Source organism: Antedon bifida, chromosome 4 (assembly GCF_963402885.1).
Source record: "Antedon bifida chromosome 4, ecAntBifi1.1, whole genome shotgun sequence".
In the NCBI taxonomy this organism is placed as follows: Eukaryota; Metazoa; Echinodermata; class Crinoidea; order Comatulida; family Antedonidae; genus Antedon; species Antedon bifida.
The window spans coordinates 5,407,801-5,431,701 of record NC_136229.1 but is presented as its reverse complement, the minus strand read 5'-3'; the positions used below and the strand labels follow the sequence as shown (position 1 = coordinate 5,431,701).

Here is a 23,901-nt window from a genome sequence, read left to right as displayed (position 1 = left end):
ATGGTTCTGAGATCGCCGATTATTGTTAACGATAGCGTCGAATAACGTTGTCGACAGGAAAACAGGCTTAATTTATACGAGGGAAATGATGATGCCTAAAGAAATCCTTACAGTTTCGACAAATATTATTTATTTTTCTGACTTTACATGTCTTTCTTCAAAATTTACAAAGGACTGTTATAGAATTGATCGTAACCAGCTACATTCTGATTTGGAGGTGGCGATGTTTGAACCACCACAACACTCCTTCCCCGGCGGCGACAACAACAGCAACAGCAGCAAGTGATACACATAAGTACTACCAAACTGACAATAAACCTGTGGAAGGAGAAGCAAGAAAAACTACTGACCCCATCTGGTTGTACATTTGTTTCCGTCAACATTCATAATTAAATTACATAATACTTACAGGAAAATAGGATATAATATAGGAGATAAATTTTAATATAGGCCTAGGCCTAAGATTGTTTTTTAGGGGGAGAGAGAGGGGCGGGGGGAGAGGGGAGAGAGAGGAGGAGATAGTAGAGAAATGAGTTTCAAGTAATAAGCCTTCAATAATAATGTATTCATATGAATCATATATTTATTTGTGTATCCTTCTGTTTAGAATAAACTTGAGAGAGTATCATACTCTCCCAATTATCCCGTCATCTTGTAACAAAAATTACTATAAACATTATACATACCACACCCACCACAGTGTTGCAATGGAACAACACGTTTCAGAATTGCAGCAATATTCATCACTTGAACATCTAAAATAAACAGAAATTGAATTATTTCATAATTTCACTATTCTACTTCCGCTTGGCTATAAATAAACTCTTGACAAATAACTAAACGATAAATACTCACTGAATTATAAAGCAATTCTGAAAAATAAAACAGAGTTTATATTAATAATTAAATTTTGACTCAGAAATATTATCTTCCATTGGTGAACAACATTAAAATCATAAGTTTATTTATTTTGTTATTGGTGTTTATCAATTGTCGGTCGTTCCTTTTTTTTCATTCAAGTATATCAAGTTCACAACTGGCAGTAGTAGAACTGAATTGCATGTGATGTACAATTGATAAAATATTTAAAAAGGTGAATTTATGAAAGCAATTTTTGAAAATACTAAACTTACGTAGTCTGCAAGAACATTTGGAAGGAAAAAAACTAGAAAAAGTGTTGGCAGTTTAGGCATCTTGATCAGTCTAAAAAGAATGATATTAAATCTGATAGGCTTATACAACAGGCATATCGGTGGTGGAGAGATTAAAGAAATAGAAGGTACTGTAACATGGTGGGACCAAACCCTATTAGTCACACGTAGCTATTCACCCCTTACTCTCCCCGATGTTTATTTAACTTAGAACACTACTGTACTACATTTGTGTTGTGTCTTTCAGAAAGTCAAACAGGATGTGGTACCATTTAATTAGTCATCCTTCCTGTCCCCTTAATATAAATATATGTTTTGTAGTTAAGTTAGTTAGGGTATTGATTATAACACTATAACATCAATCAGAATCACTACATTTTCACATTGTTTATAGGCCTAATCTTGCTGTTTATTAAATAAATATTATTTTTGTGCATTAAAGACTTTTGTGCCATCGTTATTGTCTTGGCCCTTGACACGAATTTTACATCGTTTAAGCATAAGAGGCTTTTAAAATGTTCGATTAAAATTGAACATTTAAATGATAAATATCTACAGTTTATTCGGCTTCCGCTATTGAAATAATTCATCTAACCATATAGAAGAATAAATTATAGCCTAACCCATAAAAACATATTCTATAATTTAAATTACAATACTGATAATATGCCAATCTAATATTGTAGTTATAATATATAATTATAATAATAATAAACTTTACTTACGTCTCATAAAAACTAAAAAACAATTGATACAATGTTAACCTGAATACTCAACTTTGAGGATCAAAGAAACGAATGACGACAAAAAAAAAGAACTTTGTACTTGGAAATTCCAATTGGTGGTACTTATCACATGTTGTTTAATTTGTTCAGATAACGTACTCTACGACCTGATACGTCAAGGACCAGCTTATTTTTAAAATTTTTTAAAATCAATTTTATAAGTTGTAATGGAGAATAATTTTCTAATCTCTTGCATTTAAAACGGACCGAAACATAGACCATAAATGAATGTAATTTTCGTTACGTGAAAAATTCGTTATACATGTTAATATACACTAAAAATAATTTACGGATAACACACATTCAATTTCATCGGACAACCTTTCAGAAGTCTAAGACATTTTTAAAAAATACACAAGGTACAAATTGCACAGTATTATCTTCTCAGACTATTGTAAATAATCAGCTGTATATATTTCTCTCTCATAATCAGTACAGTAATCTAGCATTTCAAGGACTAACTCGGAATGTATAAGGATATTTCTAATTACTGTATATTAAAAATTGTGTTTTAAAGCTCAAGTATAGGCATGAATTTTAAACATAATATCTGCTAAATTGATAAGAAAGTGCTTATTTCCAACAAGCTGGTGTAATACAAATAAAATCCAAAAAATTATGAAACATAGGGGAAACTATAGATCGATAATTATCGGAATGTATGATCAATAGAAATTTTTTGCCCGCACCTGGCCTTTAAACAACCCAGTGATGCAACTTGTTTGCTGATAATATTATTAGCTTGGTTAGTGATCCTATGAAACAGTTTGTTTTTGTGTGTTTTGTGTTACAAATTGTTAACTCTTACTTAAGATAAATTAATTATTAACACAAGGTTCAGTTTTACTTTTCTTGTCTTGCCGTTTTTACATTTGATTTATATGTTGTATAATTTCACACAAAAAACGAAACGCGTTATCTATAATTTGTAATAAATCTTTTATTTAATTGAATAATTGAAGAAAAATTGGATTTAGACATTGTTTATGACATTATTTTAAAAGTAGTTTTTATACAGTGATTATAGAAATATCAAGTCCAAGTTGACATTTTAATGATAACAAAAAAAATAGATGCAGACGCCATAAATGTTTTATCTAACACTAATAGAGCAAATCAAATTGTAGAAATATAGTTAGAATTTCTCTGGACATGTCATCTCGTTTTCAAAACGATGATAATCGTTAGCTTCCGTTCTGTATATCACAACCTCTCTTGACCTGCTGCAGCAACACGCACGGCAGCAGACGGCGATGCAGGAAGACAGGAGAAGCAGAAATCCTAGACTGCTTATAGCCCTGTGGAATCAAACGAAACATGGTTATGCACTATTTTACAAACCAGGGAAAATTCTCAATTAACAACCTCGAGTTAAAATCATCGAGTACAGTAGGCCTACATATTATTTATTTTTGAAAATAACAAGGCCAACAGCCATAAGTCGCGTGCTCTCAGAAAAAAATGAACTTTCAAAAAGTAATGTACTTTAAAACTTTTCTGTACATCAAAACAGTTCAAAAAGTACAGAAAAGCGATAAAACGCATAGTGATACCGGACCGACAGACAGACCGACAGACCGACCGACCGACCGACATAGTGAACTATTGAGACTAAAAATAAATGCTGATAAACAAGAGTATTAATTGTGTCACAGGTGCAAGCAATTTGTAATGGGCAGTTGTAGGCCTAGAATATAAATAACTTCACGTTCTGACGGCAAGAAAAACAAATCCCGACATACGTACCACAACCACCACGCTGTATACCATAGCTGGTTATCACAGCATAAGTCTGTACCGCAACAAAAATGATCATCATCACACCTTAAAGTATAGACATAATTATATTTTAAGACTAATCCACGAAACAATAACGTATGACAATATTTTGTTTGATTGGGTTTCTTCAGGGTTCTTTCACCCAAGCAATCTTAACTCACCCGCCATGACATTTGTATTCACAACATTGGTTTTCTCCACAGCAGTATTCGTTCCTAGGATCGCAACTAAAAGGAAATGACAAAAATAATAGAGTTGTCAGTATTACATAGTATGGTCAAGTGTGGAGAAACAAATAAACAAACAAACATTATCCTGTGTGTCAATCAAATATCTTATAGATCTTATAACAACTCTCTGGTAGAGACTAACAGAGTGATTACAGTACATGTAATATGGCGGCACAATACGTGTTAAGAGTGGGATGGACGTAAGTCTCTTTCTCAACATGAATTAGACTGTTCATTTTCCATGATCTCAGGAACACGGTTGAGACACAACAGAATAAATGCCTCTAAGCTATTACAAATTAGATGATAATAATCCTGGGTTAAAGATATATTGTCCCCCTAAACATTTATTTTTTAATATGCCACTGACCAAAAACTGGATCGAAAAAAAATTATTTACCTAAAAAAACTATAATATAAAGCAAAAAAATGGTCAAATTGGCTGCCAACCAATGGGTTTTTGGTTGAATTTAAACCATTATTTTTGTGAAGTGAAACATTTTTTTTTCTACGGAAGTGATTAACTCTATAAAACTAAACTACAAAATAACAAATTCAAAGTCTGATTTAATTAATCTTGATTTTTTCATGTTTCTCGGGGACAATATATCTTTAATGTATAATATCCTTACTACGAAGAATGACACTCGTGGTCACAACATCTCTCGTTACCGCAACAATATTCGTCAATTGCACAACTGTTGAAAAAGAAACAAAGCACTGGTTTATACCATTGTACACTCCACAAGCAAAGTGAATTATAACATAACAATAATCTTTAAGCTTGGTTCCCACTAGAACGCAACGCAAGGACGTAAACGCAACGCAAGCGTTTTAACCAATGACAAGCGAAGTTATAGACAGTTAGCAATCACAAGCGAATAAGCCATCGCTTGTGATTGGTCAATTCACTTGCGTTGCGTTACGTCCTTGCGTTGCGTCGCTAGTGGGAACCACGCTTTAGTTGTAGGCCTACGATGAAATTAGCAAAGATGTGAAAATGTTTTAGTACAAAATAATTAAGGTACACTGTGTCCTTTAAAATTTAAAGAAATACATTAGTTTATACACAGGTAGGTTATACACAGGTATATAAATGTTGGTATTTTTCAGAGTAATAGAAGTGTTAGGATGAATGGTATATTGTTTCTACAGCGTAATTAAAAAGTGAAGACAAGGGAGACACTTTATTAAAGTTCCAACCACAGTAATTGACAATTTATTTCGGTAGACCAACGGGCATATCTAACAGTGGAACATCAAAAATGTAGTTCAGAGTGTTTTTAGTTATTTACTAAGAGGCATGTCGAGGAATAATGTATTAATTATACCAATTAGGATGGATATTTATTTGAATAAACGCCCGGAACACCTCCCCAATAAAACATCAATTAAAATAATTATCGCCGACCTCCTCCTCCCCACCCTCCCCAACTACCATCTAATAAACGCCCATCCACATTTATACACAGAATATTGTATTATAATTTATAACACAATTACACTATTTTTAGTAGATTTCATCGGACTGTTATCTACAATTTACCAAGCATTTGTTATTCTTTTTTACCACTTTTCAAATCTATTAGAGGATTTTTTTTGTAAATTTACCATATTATTAAAACTAAAAAATGTAACGTATCCCTCGAATAAGCACCTCCCTAAAATTAACTCCACCTCCCCACATCCACACTATAAGGGCCCTACCAAACAATAAACACTATACGTAAAACGCTATGAATCATCTAAGACACTGTGAAACAGATTAGTGAGTAGGTTTAGTTTTACGAATATCAAGCATTTCAATGGTAACCGACCGAAAACGTCTAGGCCAGTCCTTCTAAAACCTTTTTACCCGAGTCATTATCATTCCGAGAACCATCGTCTACACTTCCTCTAGTGAAATGAAATGAAATAAAAGTACTTACTTTGTTGAAGAACAATCTGTTAAGCAGCACTCGTGAGGTCCACAGCAAAACTCTGCAGGACCACATCTAGAATAATAATAAATAATTAATTATTTACAATCCTTAAGATAAGATAAGATAACTTTATTTCGTCCACAAAACTAGTGGAAATAAAGGTGCTTGTCTCATCCAAAGATAAAACATTAACGGAAAAACAAATATCAAAACAATTATATTCTTCGATGCTTAAATGCTTCGACTATAAAGATAAGTATTTTAATTTGACCAATAAAGTCATGAGTAGGAGCCCTAGCACGCTGAATCATATCATGAGATGTTCTATGATTTTTTTAGTAAGTTGGTTCAAATACATTTAATTCATTTTTATGAAGAATTTATAAAGAATTTCATGTCAGATTTTTTTTTTAATAATTGATTTGTTTTTAGTGTGTAATACTTACTCATTTTCGAAACATTGAGACTGAAATAAAAAGAATGTAATATTTTAGTTTTTAAATCAAGTATTCAAGGGGCAGCCGCCTCTTTCCCTTTGTCATCACTTCATTTTATACCTTTTAGGCCTTGAGCCCCTTCCTCTCCGCCACTGAATATAGGCCTATCTAGTTATAGGTACATTTCCTAAAACACAGTGCCTAATTGAATATTTTATTTATATTGGTAATATAGGCTTACATAAATATTGATTTAGGTTTGTGAAAATCGTTCATGTCACAATAACATAAACTGAATGTATGCTCCTGAATCAGTAACAGCGAATACAACGGCAACAACAACCAGAGGCGTAACGGCTATGAGAGCTCACTGGCTCAACCCAGAGAAAAAAACAGGCATTAAAATATGTCAAAACAGCTAAAAACGCCCGAGGTCTCTACGTTACGCCACTGACAACAACTACAGTACTAAGAAACAAATCAATGTACTTACACTTGAGGAATAGTGGGAATAAGCCACAGGCAGGATACAGCAGAGAAGTATGATTATGAGTTGTTTCTCCATCTTGCTTGTTGTACCGATCGAAATGATCAGAGTCCATGGATAAGAAATCAAGTTTGTTGATAAGAGACGATTATCACCTCGTTATCAAATCAGTTCATATTGGTTTAAGCATAGAGAAATTATTTAGATAATTCATCCATGGTGTAAACATATGGAAATAATACGGTATACCAGCGTACGTAACGCGGCCAAAGAATACGGTATGCCAGCGTACATAACGCGACCAAGGAATGCGGTATGCTAGCGTATGTAACGCGACCAAAGAATACGGTATACCAGCGTATGTAACGCGACCAAAGAATACGGTATACCAGCGTACGTAACGCGACCAAAGAATACGGTATACCAGCGTATGTAACGCGACCAAAGAATACGGTATGCCAGCGTACGTAACGCGACCAAAGAATACGGCATGCCAGCGTACGTAACGCAACCAAAATACGGTCATGCCAGCGTATGTAACGCGACCAAGAATACGATATGCCAGCGTACGTAACGCGACAAAAGAATCCCATCATAGATGGTACCAACATAATATTTTTTTAGTAGTAATAAATCAAAATACATACTATCAATTTATTTTATTCAAATTTGACCAATAATTAACAAAAAAGGCCTTCAAAGGGTAATAATAATGTTGACGAAATTCTCACGATCAGAAATAGCTTCCCCGATTTACATTTTAAAAGATGTTGGTTCTGCTTGGCTGCTTCTGAATGCAAGAGTGACGTGATGATCTCTCTTAATTTTAACAAATAGTTAATACTTCAGTACAACAACAACAAAATGGTAAGTTTATACACAAACAAACTAAAGTTATGCCTTTTTCGAATCGATGTTATAAGCATAGATTATGACTCACTGCTGGTTCTGAGTGTAACAAAGTGACAGTTAGGTGTTTAATGAAAATATATACGACCACTATAGATTTGTTTAAAAACAAATAAATAAGTCTGAATTCCAATGACGGGGACTCAGTGCAATTCCACACGTGTTTTCTTCAAAGACGAACATTAGGCCAACTTGTTGTATGAGCGAGTTCAGGCTTAGTAATTTACACGGATAAGTGAGTTAATTCTAAACCTTAGCGCGGGTAAATTAACTAAGTTTGAACATGTCCTAAAAAGTGTGTACACATAAGTGTTATATATAGTATTATTATTATTTGTATAATGTAAAGAGGGACTACAGCGTCTCTCGACTATATATATATTATGTGCCATTGTTATGATATAATATTTTTGCTTAATAAATGTTTCTTGAACATGAACTCGATGATCGATTAGCGAAAAGGCATTTCATTTATCTATCAGAACTTGGCAGACTTCCTCCAAAAGGAAACACACATAATAGGAATCTCTTTGTTAAAAAAATGTAATCTATGAAAACTATATAAAAACATCTAAAAAATATAACATAAAACAACACGTCATGGTAAATATTTATAATATTTAGTAAATTATTATTACGTAAAAATAATGTTATGTTGCAGGTTGTCAATCGTGGGCGATGCTGTGTTGCGAATTCATTAAAATCAACAATAGTATTTCTTCTTTCGTGGGGAATAATCTTAGGCATCTATGAATTGTCTTCGATAAAAAGCAATCACATCAAAGTTAAAGATGTGTGCATAACTTGTCGAAGTATGAGTAGGTGAGTTTGAAGTATAACAGGCCATAGATACAGTAGTTTTACTTTTAGTTTATATTTGTTTAAATTATATTGAATATATTTATAATTGTTGTAAAATCTTTAATATTATGTCTAAAGTTCTGTCTACACTATCAAACTATTTTGACACAAAAAAGTATGATATGCCCAAATATGGTAGTGATATGCCCAAATATGGTAGTGATATGACATCATCATGTCCATATATGGGCACATTATATGTTTTTGTCACAGTTTGACAGTGTAGACAGAGCTAAAAAAGCAATGCATCACCACACCGTCGTATCAAGCGATCCAACAGCTAATTCTTTGTTTTCTCCATGTTAACTGGCAATACAATATGATGTAAAACTATATAATGGTTAATAATAACATGATAACACGATTATTTTCCTTTTTTAAGCTCCGTCAAACTGAATGAGCTTTCAAAACTTAGAATGGCATCGTCGAATCGACCATTATTACAGACAAGCCGAAATGAATCCATCAATAGGCGTACATCAAAAAAGTTTAGGTTGAGTAAGACTACCTTACACACAGATGCACACAACAGCCTCAACTCCGTATTTCGTAAGCAGATCAACGCTACAGCTGTATCAATAATGCGGTAGGCACATTTTCGATTTTTAATTGTTTGAGATGGTAACCAATTTGACTTGTCGATCATCTACCAATAGTAGTTACAGGTCTTACCATTGCGATGGGTGTAGTACCGAAAATGAGGTATTGAGATGTCGGCAGTGATGGTGGTGGTGAATGTGATGGTAGTGGTGTGTTTATATGGTGGTAAAATGAGACGATGCATTTTGATTGAAGGTGGTGTTGACAATGACCATAACGATGACAATGGTGGTGATGGCATAGCGATTAGCCACGTATGGATATGCGACATCCATTATTTGAGTCATTAGCGTTTTCACGCACGCAAGACAGTGTTAAGAAATTCCACAGTACTAAACAATGTTTTTCTTTTAGGCAAAAATTAATAACCAACGGCTTTTCGCCAAGGGATAGTGTACAAATATATAAAATAACTTACAGACTTAGAAAAGGCGTAGCCGGGGTATCGTTCCCGGAGCATTCCAAACACTGGAAGCGACCAGATGGATCACCATGGTTGCCTGAAGCTGAAACATGTGCTGTTGTGGGAAACAGTGGGATATTAAAAGGAAGTAAATGCGGTAACGAAATAGACTCGCACGATTTGGTTTTTAGAACAAATATGTCGCCTATTGACGGTTTCGTTGAAGACGCCGGACGAAGAACGACCATGAACACAGTGAACAAAGTGGCAGCCGACAAGATATTCAAGTGCTTGATAGTTAAACATAGACAATGCCGCACGCCGGCTTTGGATTACGCGAGCAGGCACTTAACTGATGCCATAATATGGATGCCTAAGATGAACACAAGAGCAAACCAGTATTACAGAAGAGCCATATCAGAGTTCCAGAGGTATTTCAGAGGATTCGTATTTGGATATCCAAATAAAAACCTGGAAGTACCTATACGAAAGTTAGTATACATTCTCTTTAATACTTAAAGACCCCTTCCCTGCAATTTTGGACGTTTTTTGGAAAATAATACATATATATCACTTTAAAAACATTAAACCATGTCATTCCTTGTCTTAAATGTACGTTTTATGGTAAATTATGATAAAAAGTGAGAAACAATGCACTACATAAGTAGCTCGCGGCGATCGATCTCTCGTGGACGGTCTTAGGCCTAGCCTAGCTAGGCTTAGTTTTGTAGGCCTAGCTGGTAAACATCGGTAACGTACGAACATTGTACGCTAGCTATATACCTAGCCTGACGTTGTATAGTTGCTGCATTAATTGTCTTTCTATTTTTGCCAGACTCCGTTGATACAAATTGGGGAAAACCCGGTATTTTCGCTGAAAAGTTAGGAGTCTTCCATTTGTTTTGGCCTCACGATCGATCGAAAAGTGGGCGAATTACAGGTGAAAAACAAAAATATCAATCCGCGCGCAATGCATTTTGGGATTTATAGCGGGCCGCTATAATTATTAGAATCGACTTATTTTTCACATTTTTAACCGTTTAAAGACGAAAAAAGTTATCGCAATAGGACCATATAGTATTATTTTTACATTAAATATAGTTTGTGATCTTAAATTAGATCTAAAAAACGTAGGGAAGGGGGCTTTAAATTAAGCTGATACTCCTCCAAAAGCTCTGTCTACACTATCAAATGTTATGTGACAAAAACTTTGATGTGCCCATATATGGACATGGTGATGTCATAGCACTACCAACCATATTTGTGCATATCACTACCATTATTTGAACACATCACACTTTTTTTGTCAAACTAGTTTGACAGGGCTTTAAAAGAGACAATTTTTGTTTTGTTGTGTTTACAGTAAATTATATTTAACTCTTCACTTTGCGTCGTGTTCACACACACTTGGGTAATAGACGCAAGCCAGACTTTTTTATTATTTCTAATTAACAAATCTATAGACAAACAGGAGTGAAAACATTTTGGTAAGATCTAATACAAAAATTGAGTAATATGGTCTTTAGATGACAATCATTCACAATCAATCAAGCAACGATATAAGTAATTAGGTATTGACTAGTTTTATTTTCTCTAACCATATGATTTGTTTTTCATTTCTTATCAGGCTGTGGAACCTAACTGATGTGCCTACGTCGGGTCTCTATCTATATGCTATTGCAGGTACGGTGTGTAAAAAGATATCCTTGTATGGGTTCTATCCGTTCACACATACAGAATCTGGACGAGCATTGACGTATCACTATTTCGATGAAGAAACTATCGTGAACAGAATCATACCTCATAACATGACAAGGGAGTATTTTGAGTTATTAAAACTAAACGAAGCAGGTGTCGTACGATTGGTTACCGATAATTGTAAACAATAGTCGGAATGATTGATTCCGCAACGACGTCTGACGCAAGCGCAAGACCATTCTGGCTTTCGAAAACGGGATACCATGTTGTAAAACGACAGGGATACCATGTTGTAAAACGACAGGGATACCATGTTGTAAAACGACCGGGATACCATATTGTAAAACGACAGGGATACCATGTTGTAAAACGACCGGGATACCATTAAAACGACCGGGATTACGTTTACGATTATGTTCAGTAACGTTTAATTTCATAAACATCACATTGGGACGATCTGCTATAACAGTTTATTTTCTTTTAAAGATATCAATCAGAAAGGAAATGTTATTTATTTGTAACATTTTATTTATTTCGATCTAAATATCATATTTATTGACTGAATTGTGTATGAATCTTGGCTGTAACACACATGCCTACTCTATTAAAATGAAAACAAAATAAGTTATTTTATCTTTTCTGCGCAATAACATATTTATTGAACATTATAACTTTGAACTTGATGGTTCCCACTAGCGACGCAATGCAGCGACGTATCGACGCAAAATGCTGTATTGCGTAATCACAATTGGGAACCGACGACGCAACAGTGCTTCAAACATCGCAGGTTTGATTTCACACAGGCGGGAGCAAACACAATGATTGGAAGGGTATTTTCTTACGTTGCGTAGGTTGCGTTGCTAGTGGGAACCAAGCTTTAGTGACATGATACTGACAACGATGTATTTTATAGCACTTTTGTCGTTTGATGTAATTCGCGATAACGACGATTTTTTAAGTAGTTTGTATCTGCTGCTGCTTTTACGGATTTGTTCGAGAGCTTTTCCAACTTTCGTAAGTCCTTGCCGACCGCATAGTTCTTGTCGATAGCGTGGTAAAAGTAAGATAAACTTGAGTAGAAGCAGCAGCTTATATAAACTACCTAAAAAATTGTAAAACGTTCGGCGTTTTTCCGAACAAGAAGATGTTGTTAATGATGTTGATAACGATGACATTTGTGACAATGGTGAAAACCATCTGGTTTTATACATGCGTCCATTCACTCAAACCTCAGGTTGACCGCAAATCGAAAAATAACCAATTCTAATCATTACATATTGAATAGAATATTATTATACCATTCAACCATTTCCTATACAAAAATATTATACAAACTGAAATACAATAAACAACAATTCTGATGTATAACTACACTTCTAGCTTAAACTTAAGACCAGGAGCAGCTCGATTTCGAAACGTGCCAACCCAAACTTGTCTGTTCGTATCTGTAAAGGAACCATCGCCTTCCATTCTGAAAAGTAGGAAACAATGACAATAATAATAAATCAGCAGTATATAAAGCTTTGTCTACACTATCAAACTTTATGTGACAAAAAAATGTGATGTGCCAATATATGGTCATCATGATGTCATATTACTACCATATTTGGGCACATCACACATTTTTGTCAAACTAGTTTGATAGTGTAGACTTTACATGGGACATGCTTTTCCACTTACTGTTAATGCTGATCTGTGTAAATTGGCCTTACAGCTTTGTTGATGAATGGATGGAATGAACAAGTAGAGTAGTATTTTGATTATTCTCACCTATTTTCATTGAACTCTCCTTCATAAAACGAGCCATTAGGCCATGTATACTGGCCTCTACCATGAAATTGATTGTTGCAAAAATTCCCTTCATAACTGCTTCCTCCTGGGTGTGTAAGAGTTCCATGTCCGTTCATCTTATCTTTTTCCCACTGGCCTTTGTAACATGTACCATCTGCTGAAGAGTGAATTCCTTCTCCTTGCCTTTCAATTGACCCATCATCTGTCAAGCAATACTCTCCTTCTGAAAATCGTATATTTTTTATTGTATTTTATTATGTTGTTTATTATAAAATAAACATTTCCATATTAATAAATCTTTCAAATTTACAGAAGAAAAGATGCAAACATTATTTTTTTAAGTGTTCTAGGTCTAGCCTAGTAGTATTATGTATTACAGTATACACACCATATTTATCTCCATTTGGAAAAATGTAAATTCCTGATAAAGGAACCGCTTTTACGTCTTCCTTTGGTTCGCCTTTCTTTCCTTTAACTGAAATGAAATGCAAACAAACAAATGATATTAATTAGCCTAGGGGCCTAGCCTATTTATAATTTAGGCGTATTATTTAGTACGATAAAAATAAATGCCAATGGATCGATCCTAGACCTACTAGGTACTACTATAGCTAGGCCTATATATGGCTTAGCCTACCTAGGCCTACTAAGGGCTATTATATAGGCCTAGGCTAGGCCTAGTATTTTATTATTTCATTCATTTTTAATACTAGGCCTAGCCTACTAGGCCTAATACACTAGGCTAGGGCTAGGCCTAGCCTACTATAGGCCTAACTTCTAGGCCTATAGCCTAGTATATAGTAGGTAGGCCCCATATGGGCCATGACATTACAGTGTCAGGGGGACACAAAAACGACTAGCCTAGCTAGAGAGGGCCTGTCCTTAGCCTCTCAGTAATATTAATAATAATATTAGAGGCCTAAACTACCTTATCTAGCCTAGGCTTATCTAGGCCTAGTCTAGGCCTAGGCCTGGGGCCTATCTATAGGCCTAGGCTAGTAGTAGTAGGCTAGGCCAAGGCCTAGCCTAGGCCTCTAGGGCCTAGTCTAAACATCAGGGTCAAGTGAGGCTTAAGGCGAACTAAACAAGACCGACCACCTAACTTACTTAACAAGCTTTGAATTTAGCCTATTACTAACAATTTGGTCTGTAATTACCTGGCATTTCAGCAGCACAAAATGATTATGTTCTTCCAATAAATTTAACTGTCTCAATTTTGTGCTTGATGTATCTTGGTTACGTTTCTATGACACGCCCATAGTGCCTGGATTTCAATTTCTTGTTTATGTTTATGTTGTATATGTATGTTTATTTTAGATATAATGGGTAAGTTTAGGCGTGTAAAGTTCATTTTATGAAATTACACTTTAAAAGGTAATATAAGAACTTGTTTAGATTTAATATTAATTAAACTGGAATTACTGGGCCTAGATAGAATATTCCAATTTATTCGACAAACATAAGGCACATTCATCACACCATAGCAAGTTGGAATACTGCCCTCACTCTGTAACAAAACGAACCTATACTTGTTTTGTTTGTGTATGATGTTGTTCATGCGTCAAATTTTCGCTGTCATTTGTGTTTTTGGTAAGAAATAACATTCATGTAAGTTATATATACGAATAAATAGGATTTCCTAATAATAATACAAGATTATCCTCAATACATTATAGGCAATATACTTTTAAGCAAATAAAAAGCTAGGCTATTAGTAGGCAAACAAAAGACCGGCGTGAAGTTGGTTACTTATTCCTTATTCGATATTCAGTTTTTTTTGTGAAGTTGGATCCTTATTCGACATTCACATTCACATGTATGGGGCGCAATATGTGTAATATTTTAATTAAATGATTTTATACTTACGGCTTAGATTAACTAGGCTATGATTTATAGGGCTATAACTCCGTTATAAACGGCATGGACCGGGATGACGATACATGGGTTGGGGCTAGTAGGGTCCAGTCGTTTCAGAAAAATACCACTTGCCCCGGTCCATGCCGTCTAGCTGTCATTTTACGCCATTTTAAAACCTTACTACAATTTAACGTTTTTAAAAATAAAAAATGTAATATAACCGGATGATTTATAGGGCTATAATTACGTGATAAACGGCATGGACCGGGATGACGATACATGGATTGGGGCGAGTAGGATCTAGTCATTTCAGAAAAATACCACTTGCCCCGGTCCATGCCGTCTAGCTGCCATTTTACGCCATTTTAAAACGTTACCACAATTTAAGTTTTTTTTATAAAAAATGTAATATAACCGTATGATTTATAGGGCTATAATTACGTTATAAACGGCATGGACCGGGATGACGATACATGGGTTGGGGCTAGTAGGGTCCAGTCGTTTCAGAAAAATAGCACTTGCCCCGGTCCATGCCGTCTAGCTGTCATTTACGCCATTTTAAAACCTTACTACAATTTAAGTTTTTTTTATAAAAAATGCAATATAACCGTATGATTTATAGGGCTATAATTACGTTATAAACGGCATGGACCGGGATGACGATACATGGGTTGGGGCTAGTAGGGTCCTGTCGTTTCAGAAAAATACCACTTGCCCCGGTCCATGCCGTCTAGCTGCCATTTTACGCCATTTTAAAACGTTACTACAATTTAAGTTTTTTTAAAATAAAAAATGTAATATAACCGCATTATTTATAGGGCTATAATTACGTTATAAACGGCATGGACCGGGATGACGATACATGGATTGGGGCTAGTAGGGTCATGTCGTTTCAGAAAAATACCACTTGCCCCGGTCCATGCCGTCTAGCTGCCATTTTACGCCATTTTAAAACGTTACTACAATTTAACGATTTTTTAAATAAAAAATGCAATATAACAGGATGATATATAGGGCTATAATTACGTTATAAACGGCATGGACCGGGATGACGATACATGGGTTGGGGCGAGTAAGGTCCAGTCATTTCAGAAAAATACCACTTGCCCCGGTCCATGCCGTCTAGCTGTCATTTTACGCCATTTTAAAACGTTACCGGTACTATAATTTAATTTTTTAAAATAAAAAATGCAATATAACCGAATGATTTATAGGGCTATAATTACGTTATAAACGGCATGGACCGGGATGACGATACATGGGTTGGGGCTAGTAGGGTCCAGTCGTTTCAGAAAAATACCACTTGCCCCGGTCCATGCCGTCTAGCTGTCATTTTACGCCATTTTAAAACGTTACTACAATTTAACGTTTAAAAAAAAAAAATGCTATATAACAGGATGATATATAGGGCTATAATTACGTTATAAACGGCATGGACCGGGATGACGATACATGGGTTGGGGCGAGTAGGGTCCAGTCATTTCAGAAAAATACCACTTGCCCCGGTCCATGCAGTCTAGCTGTCATTTTACGCCATTTTAAAACGTTACCGGTACTACAATTTAATTTTTTAAAATAAAAAATGCAATATAACCGAATGATTTATAGGGCTATAATTACGTTATAAACGGCATGGACCGGGATGACGATACATGGGTTGGGGCTAGTAGGGTCCAGTAGTTTCAGAAAAATACCACTTGACCCGGTCCATGCCGTCTAGCTGTCATTTCACGCCATTTTAAAACCTTACTACAATTTAACGTTTTTATAAAAAATGCAATATAACCGGATGAAATATAGGGCTATAATTACGTTATAAACGGCATGGACCAGGATGACGATACATGGGTTGGGGCTAGTAGGGTCCTGTCGTTTCAGAAAAATACCACTTGCCCCGGTCCATGCCGTCTAGCTGCCATTTTACGCCATTTTAAAACGTTACTACAATTTAACGATTTTTTAAATAAAAAATGCAATATAACAGGATGATATATAGGGCTATAATTACGTTATAAACGGCATGGACCGGGATGACGATACATGGGTTGGGGCGAGTAAGGTCCAGTCATTTCAGAAAAATACCACTTGCCCCGGTCCATGCCGTCTAGCTGTCATTTTACGCCATTTTAAAACGTTACCGGTACTATAATTTAATTTTTTTAAATAAAAAATGCAATATAACCGAATGATTTATAGGGCTATAATTACGTTATAAACGGCATGGACCGGGATGACGATACATGGGTTGGGGCGAGTAGGGTCCAGTCGTTTCAGAAAAATACCACTTGCCCCGGTCCATGCCGTCTAGCTGTCATTTTACGCCATTTTAAAATGTTACTACAATTTAACGTTTAAAAAAAAAAAAATGCAATATAACAGGATGATATATAGGGCTATAATTACGTTATAAACGGCATGGACCGGGATGACGATACATGGGTTGGGGCGAGTAGGGTCCAGTCATTTCAGAAAAATACCACTTGCCCCGGTCCATGCCGTCTAGCTGTCATTTTACGCCATTTTAAAACATTACTACAATTTAACGATTTTTTAAATAAAAAATGCAATATAACAGGATGATATATAGGGCGATAATTACGTTATAAACGGCATGGACCGGGATGACGATACATGGGTTGGGGCTAGTAGGGTCCAGTAGTTTCAGAAAAATACCACTTGACCCGGTCCATGCCGTCTAGCTGTCATTTCACGCCATTTTAAAACCTTACTACAATTTAACGTTTTTATAAAAAATGCAATATAACCGGATGAAATATAGGGCTATAATTACGTTATAAACGGCATGGACCGGGATGACGATACATGGGTTGGGGCGAGTAGGGTCCAGTCATTTCAGAAAAATACCTCTTACCCCGGTCCATGCCGTCTAGCTGTCATTTTACGCCATTTTAAAACGTTACTACAATTTAAGGTTTTCATAAAAAATGCAATGTAAACGTATGATTTATAGAGCTATAATTACGTTATAAACGGCATGGACCGGGATGACGATACATGGGTTGGGGCAAGTAGGGTCCAGTCAATTCAGAAAAATACCACTTGCCCCGGTCTATGCCGTCTAGCTATCATTTTACGCCATTTTAAAACGTTACTACAATTTAACGTTTTTTTTATAAAAAATGCATTATAACCGAATGATTTATAGGGCTATAATTACGTTATAAACGGCATGGACCGGGATGACGATACATGGGTTGGGGCTAGTAGGGTCCAGTCGTTTCAGAAAAATACCACTTGCCCCGGTCCATGCCGTCTAGCTGTCATTTTACGCCATTTTAAAACGTTACTACAATTTAACGTTTTTTAAAATATAAAATGCAATATAACAGGATGATATATAGGGCTATAATTACGTTATAAACGGCATGGACCGGGATGACGATACATGGGTTGGGGCGAGTAGGGTCCAGTCATTTCAGAAAAATAGAACTTGCCCCGGTCCATGCCGTCTAGCTGTCATTTTACGCCATTTTAAAACGTTACCGGTACTACAATTTAATTTTTAAAAATAAAAAATGCAATATAACCGAATGATTTATAGGGCTATAATTACGTTATAAACGGCATGGACCGGGATGACGATACATGGGTTGGGGCTAGTAGGGTCCAGTAGTTTTAGAAAAATACCACTTGACCCGGTCCATGCCGTCTAGCTGGCATTTCACGCCATTTTAAAACGTTACTACAATTTAAGGTTTTCATAAAAAATGCAATGTAAACGTATGATTTATAGGGCTATAATTACGTTATAAACGGCATGGACCAGGATGACGATACATGGGTTGGGGCTAGTAGGGTCCAGTAGTTTTAGAAAAATACCACTTGACCCGGTCCATGCCGTCTAGCTGGCATTTCACGCCATTTTAAAACGTTACAACAATTTAAGGTTTTCATAAAAAATGCAATGTAAACGTATGATTTATAGGGCTATAATTACATTATAAACGGCATGGACCGGGATGACGATACATGGGTTGGGGCAAGTAGGGTTCAGTCAATTCAGAAATATACCACTTGCCCCGGTCCATGCCGTCTAGCTATTATTTTACGCCATTTTAAAACGTTACTACAATTTAACGTTTTTTTTTTAAAAAATGCAATATAACCGAATGATTTATAGGGCTATAATTACGTTATAAACGGCATGGACCGGGATGACGATACATGGGTTGGGGCTAGTAGGGTCCAGTCGTTTCAGAAAAATACCACTTGCCCCGGTCCATGCCGTCTAGCTGTCATTTTACGCCATTTTAAAACGTTACTACAATTTAACGTTTTTTAAAATAAAAAATGCAATATAACAGGATGATATATAGGGCTATAATTACGTTATAAACGGCATGGACCGGGATGACGATACATGGGTTGGGGCTAGTAGGGTCCAGTCATTTCAGAAAAATACCACTTGCCCCGGTCCATGCCGTCTAGCTGTCATTTTACGCCATTTTAAAACGTTACAGGTACTACAATTTAATTTTTTTAAATAAAAAATGCAATATAACCGAATGATTTATAGGGCTATAATTACGTTATAAACGGCATGGACCGGGATGACGATACATGGGTTGGGGCGAGTAAGGTCCAGTCATTTCAGAAAAATACCTCTTACCCCGGTCCATGCCGTCTAGCTGTCATTTCACGCCATTTTAAAACGTTACTACAATTTAAGGTTTTCATAAAAAATGCAATGTAAACGTATGATTTATAGGGCTATAATTACGTTATAAACGGCATGGACCAGGATGACGATACATCGGTTGGGGCAAGTAGGGTCAAGTCAATTCAGAAAAATACCACTTGCCCCGGTCCATGCCGTCTAGCTATCATTTTACGCCATTTTAAAACGTTACTACAATTTAACGTTTTTTTTAATAAAAAATGCAATATAACCGAATGATTTATAGGGCTATAATTACGTTATAAACGGCATGGACCGGGATGACGATACATGGGTTGGGGCTAGTAGGGTCCAGTCGTTTCAGAAAAATACCACTTGCCCCGGTCCATGCCGTCTAGCTGTCATTTTACGCCACTTTAAAACGTTACTACAATTTAACGTTTTTTAAAATATAAAATGCAATATAACAGGATGATATATAGGGCTATAATTACGTTATAAACGGCATGGACCGGGATGACGATACATGGGTTGGGGCGAGTAGGGTCCAGTCATTTCAGAAAAATAAAACTTGCCCCGGTCCATGCCGTCTAGCTGTCATTTTACGCCATTTTAAAACGTTACCGGTACTACAATTTAATTTTTAAAAATAAAAAATGCAATATAACCGAATGATTTATAGGGCTATAATTACGTTATAAACGGCATGGACCGGGATGACGATACATGGGTTGGGGCTAGTAGGGTCCAGTAGTTTTAGAAAAATACCACTTGACCCGGTCCATGCCGTCTAGCTGGCATTTCACGCCATTTTAAAACGTTACTACAATTTAAGGTTTTCATAAAAAATGCAATGTAAACGTATGATTTATAGGGCTATAATTACGTTATAAACGGCATGGACCGGGATGACGATACATGGGTTGGGGCTAGTAGGGTCCAGTAGTTTTAGAAAAATACCACTTGACCCGGTCCATGCCGTCTAGCTGGCATTTCACGCCATTTTAAAACGTTACAACAATTTAAGGTTTTCATAAAAAATGCAATGTAAACGTATGATTTATAGGGCTATAATTACGTTATAAACGGCATGGACCGGGATGACGATACATGGGTTGGGGCAAGTAGGGTTCAGTCAATTCAGAAATATACCACTTGCCCCGGTCCATGCCGTCTAGCTATTATTTTACGCCATTTTAAAACGTTACTACAATTTAACGTTTTTTTTTAAAAAAATGCAATATAACCGAATGATTTATAGGGCTATAATTACGTTATAAACGGCATGGACCGGAATGACGATACATGGGTTGGGGCTAGTAGGGTCCAGTCGTTTCAGAAAAATACCACTTGCCCCGGTCCATGCCGTCTAGCTGTCATTTTACGCCATTTTAAAACGTTACTACAATTTAAGGTTTTTTTAAATAAAAAATGCAATATAACAGGATGATATATAGGGCTATAATTACGTTATAAACGGCATGGACCGGGATGACGATACATGGGTTGGGGCTAGTAGGGTCCAGTCATTTCAGAAAAATACCACTTGCCCCGGTCCATGCCGTCTAGCTGTCATTTTACGCCATTTTAAAACGTTACAGGTACTACAATTTAATTTTTTTAAATAAAAAATGCAATATAACCGAATGATTTATAGGGCTATAATTACGTTATAAACGGCATGGACCGGGATGACGATACATGGGTTGGGGCGAGTAAGGTCCAGTCATTTCAGAAAAATACCTCTTACCCCGGTCCATGCCGTCTAGCTGTCATTTCACGCCATTTTAAAACGTTACTACAATTTAAGGTTTTCATAAAAAATGCAATGTAAACGTATGATTTATAGGGCTATAATTACGTTATAAACGGCATGGACCGGGATGACGATACATCGGTTGGGGCAAGTAGGGTCCAGTCAATTCAGAAAAATACCACTTGCCCCGGTCCATGCCGTCTAGCTATCATTTTACGCCATTTTAAAACGTTACTACAATTTAACGTTTTTTTTAATAAAAAATGCAATATAACCGAATGATTTATAGGGCTATAATTACGTTATAAACGGCATGGACCGGGATGACGATACATGGGTTGGGGCTAGTAGGGTCCAGTCGTTTCAGAAAAATACCACTTGCCCCGGTCCATGCCGTCTAGCTGTCATTTTACGCCACTTTAAAACGTTACTACAATTTAACGATTTTTTAAATAAAAAATGCAATATAACAGGATGATATATAGGGCTATAATTACGTTATAAACGGCATGGACCGGGATGACGATACATGGGATGGGGCGAGTAGGGTCCAGTCATTTCAGAAAAATACCACTTGCCCCGGTCCATGCCGTCTAGCTGTCATTTTACGCCATTTTAAAACGTTACTACAATTTAAGGTTTTCATAAAAAATGCAATGTAAACGTATGATTTATAGGGCTATAATTACGTTATAAACGGCATGGACCGGGATGACGATACATGGGTTGGGGCTAGTAGGGTCCAGTAGTTTTAGAAAAATACCACTTGACCCGGTCCATGCCGTCTAGCTGGCATTTCACGCCATTTTAAAACGTTACAACAATTTAAGGTTTTCATAAAAAATGCAATGTAAACGTATGATTTATAGGGCTATAATTACGTTATAAACGGCATGGACCGGGATGACGATCCATGGGTTGGGGCAAGTAGGGTTCAGTCAATTCAGAAATATACCACTTGCCCCGGTCCATGCCGTCTAGCTATTATTTTACGCCATTTTAAAACGTTACTACAATTTAACGTTTTTTTTTTTAAAAATGCAATATAACCGAATGATTTATAGGGCTATAATTACGTTATAAACGGCATGGACCGGAATGACGATACATGGGTTGGGGCTAGTAGGGTCCAGTCGTTTCAGAAAAATACCACTTGCCCCGGTCCATGCCGTCTAGCTGTCATTTTACGCCATTTTAAAACGTTACTACAATTTAACGTTTTTTGAAATAAAAAATGCAATATAACAGGATGATATATAGGGCTATAATTACGTTATAAACGGCATGGACCGGGATGACGATACATGGGTTGGGGCTAGTAGGGTCCAGTCATTTCAGAAAAATACCACTTGCCCCGGTCCATGCCGTCTAGCTGTCATTTTACGCCATTTTAAAACGTTACAGGTACTACAATTTAATTTTTTTAAATAAAAAATGCAATATAACCGAATGATTTATAGGGCTATAATTACGTTATAAACGGCATGGACCGGGATGACGATACATGGGTTGGGGCGAGTAAGGTCCAGTCATTTCAGAAAAATACCTCTTACCCCGGTCCATGCCGTCTAGCTGTCATTTCACGCCATTTTAAAACGTTACTACAATTTAAGGTTTTCATAAAAAATGCAATGTAAACGTATGATTTATAGGGCTATAATTACGTTATAAACGGCATGGACCGGGATGACGATACATCGGTTGGGGCAAGTAGGGTCCAGTCAATTCAGAAAAATACCACTTGCCCCGGTCCATGCCGTCTAGCTATCATTTTACGCCATTTTAAAACGTTACTACAATTTAACGTTTTTTTTTAATAAAAAATGCAATATAACCGAATGATTTATAGGGCTATAATTACGTTATAAACGGCATGGACCGGGATGACGATACATGGGTTGGGGCTAGTAGGGTCCAGTCGTTTCAGAAAAATACCACTTGCCCCGGTCCATGCCGTCTAGCTGTCATTTTACGCCACTTTAAAACGTTACTACAATTTAACGATTTTTTAAAAAAAAAATGCAATATAACAGGATGATATATAGGGCTATAATTACGTTATAAACGGCATGGACCGGGATGACGATACATGGGATGGGGCGAGTAGGGTCCAGTCATTTCAGAAAAATACCACTTGCCCCGGTCCATGCCGTCTAGCTGTCATTTTACGCCATTTTAAAACGTTACCGGTACTACAATTTAATTTTTTTAAATAAAAAATGCAATATAACCGAATGATTTATAGGGCTATATTTACGTTATAAACGGCATGGACCGGGATGACGATACATGGGTTGGGGCTAGTAGGGTCCAGTAGTTTCAGAAAAATACCACTTGACCCGGTCCATGCCGTCTAGCTGCCATTTCACGCCATTTTAAAACTTTACTACAATTTAACGTTTTTATAAAAAATGCAATATAACCGGATGATATATAAGGCTATAATTACGTTATAAACGGCATGGACCGAGATGACGATACATGGGTTGGGGCGAATAGGGTCCAGTCATTTCAGTAAAATATCTCTTGCCCCGATCCATGCCGTCTAGCTGTCATTTTACGCCATTTTAAAACGTTACTACAATTTAACGTTTTT

At 36.3% G+C, this 23,901-nt stretch overlaps 4 protein-coding genes across 5 annotated transcripts in view; 1 reads left to right on the top strand and 3 right to left on the bottom strand.

Annotated features, from left to right (window-relative positions):
• Positions 1-14,390, bottom strand: part of LOC144841620 (uncharacterized) — a 31,017-nt gene extending 16,627 nt beyond the window's left edge. Inside the window, exon 1 of the mRNA XM_078698068.1 lies at positions 14,380-14,390. The gene's annotated coding sequence lies outside the window, so the exon portion shown is untranslated. The remainder of the gene's footprint in view (positions 1-14,379) is intronic.
• On the bottom strand, positions 3,072-6,952 carry LOC144841447 (uncharacterized). The gene is made up of 7 exons (XM_078697778.1): positions 6,798-6,952; positions 6,314-6,333; positions 5,874-5,939; positions 4,578-4,643; positions 3,877-3,942; positions 3,683-3,760; positions 3,072-3,234 (listed from the first exon to the last, which is right to left on the bottom strand). Exons 1-7 carry the CDS (start codon positions 6,867-6,869, stop codon positions 3,072-3,074), a joined length of 531 nt encoding a protein of 176 aa, XP_078553904.1. The 5' UTR covers positions 6,870-6,952.
• On the top strand, positions 7,598-11,886 carry LOC144841611 (CMP-N-acetylneuraminate-poly-alpha-2,8-sialyltransferase-like). The gene is made up of 5 exons (XM_078698056.1): positions 7,598-7,658; positions 8,362-8,522; positions 8,944-9,147; positions 9,516-10,055; positions 11,192-11,886. Exons 1-5 carry the CDS (start codon positions 7,656-7,658, stop codon positions 11,451-11,453), a joined length of 1,170 nt encoding a protein of 389 aa, XP_078554182.1. The 5' UTR covers positions 7,598-7,655; the 3' UTR covers positions 11,454-11,886.
• LOC144841618 (uncharacterized) overlaps positions 11,834-23,901 on the bottom strand; it is a 136,042-nt gene continuing 123,974 nt past the window's right edge. The window contains exons 1-5 of one of the 2 annotated variants that reach the window (XM_078698065.1): positions 15,094-15,103; positions 14,211-14,256; positions 13,442-13,528; positions 13,033-13,276; positions 11,834-12,733 (exon numbers count right to left, since the gene is read on the bottom strand). In XM_078698065.1, the coding sequence (XP_078554191.1) occupies positions 12,631-12,733; positions 13,033-13,276; positions 13,442-13,528; positions 14,211-14,217 (441 nt within the window). In that variant the 5' untranslated portion in view covers positions 14,218-14,256; positions 15,094-15,103 and the 3' untranslated portion in view covers positions 11,834-12,630. Of the gene's footprint in view, positions 12,734-13,032; positions 13,277-13,441; positions 13,529-14,210; positions 14,257-15,093; positions 15,104-23,901 lie in introns of those variants that run through there. The other variant, XM_078698066.1, reaches the window with a different exon arrangement.

What these genes read in the sequence shown, in the direction of transcription:
- LOC144841447 (XM_078697778.1), bottom strand. Translation starts at nt 6,869, where the DNA reads ATGGAGAAACAACTCATAATCATACTTCTCTGCTGTATCCTGCCTGTG. An exon ending in TCTCAATGTTTCGAAAATGA is followed by an intron (nt 5,940 to 6,313) that starts GTAAGTATTACA and finishes TTATTATTCTAG; the next exon opens with ATGTGGTCCTGCAGAGTTTT. An exon ending in GAATACAAATGTCATGGCGG is followed by an intron (nt 3,761 to 3,876) that starts GTGAGTTAAGAT and finishes CTATACTTTAAG; the next exon opens with GTGTGATGATGATCATTTTT.
- LOC144841611 (XM_078698056.1), top strand. An exon ending in ACTTGTCGAAGTATGAGTAG is followed by an intron (nt 8,523 to 8,943) that starts GTGAGTTTGAAG and finishes TCCTTTTTTAAG; the next exon opens with CTCCGTCAAACTGAATGAGC. An exon ending in ACAGCTGTATCAATAATGCG is followed by an intron (nt 9,148 to 9,515) that starts GTAGGCACATTT and finishes TTTTTCTTTTAG; the next exon opens with GCAAAAATTAATAACCAACG.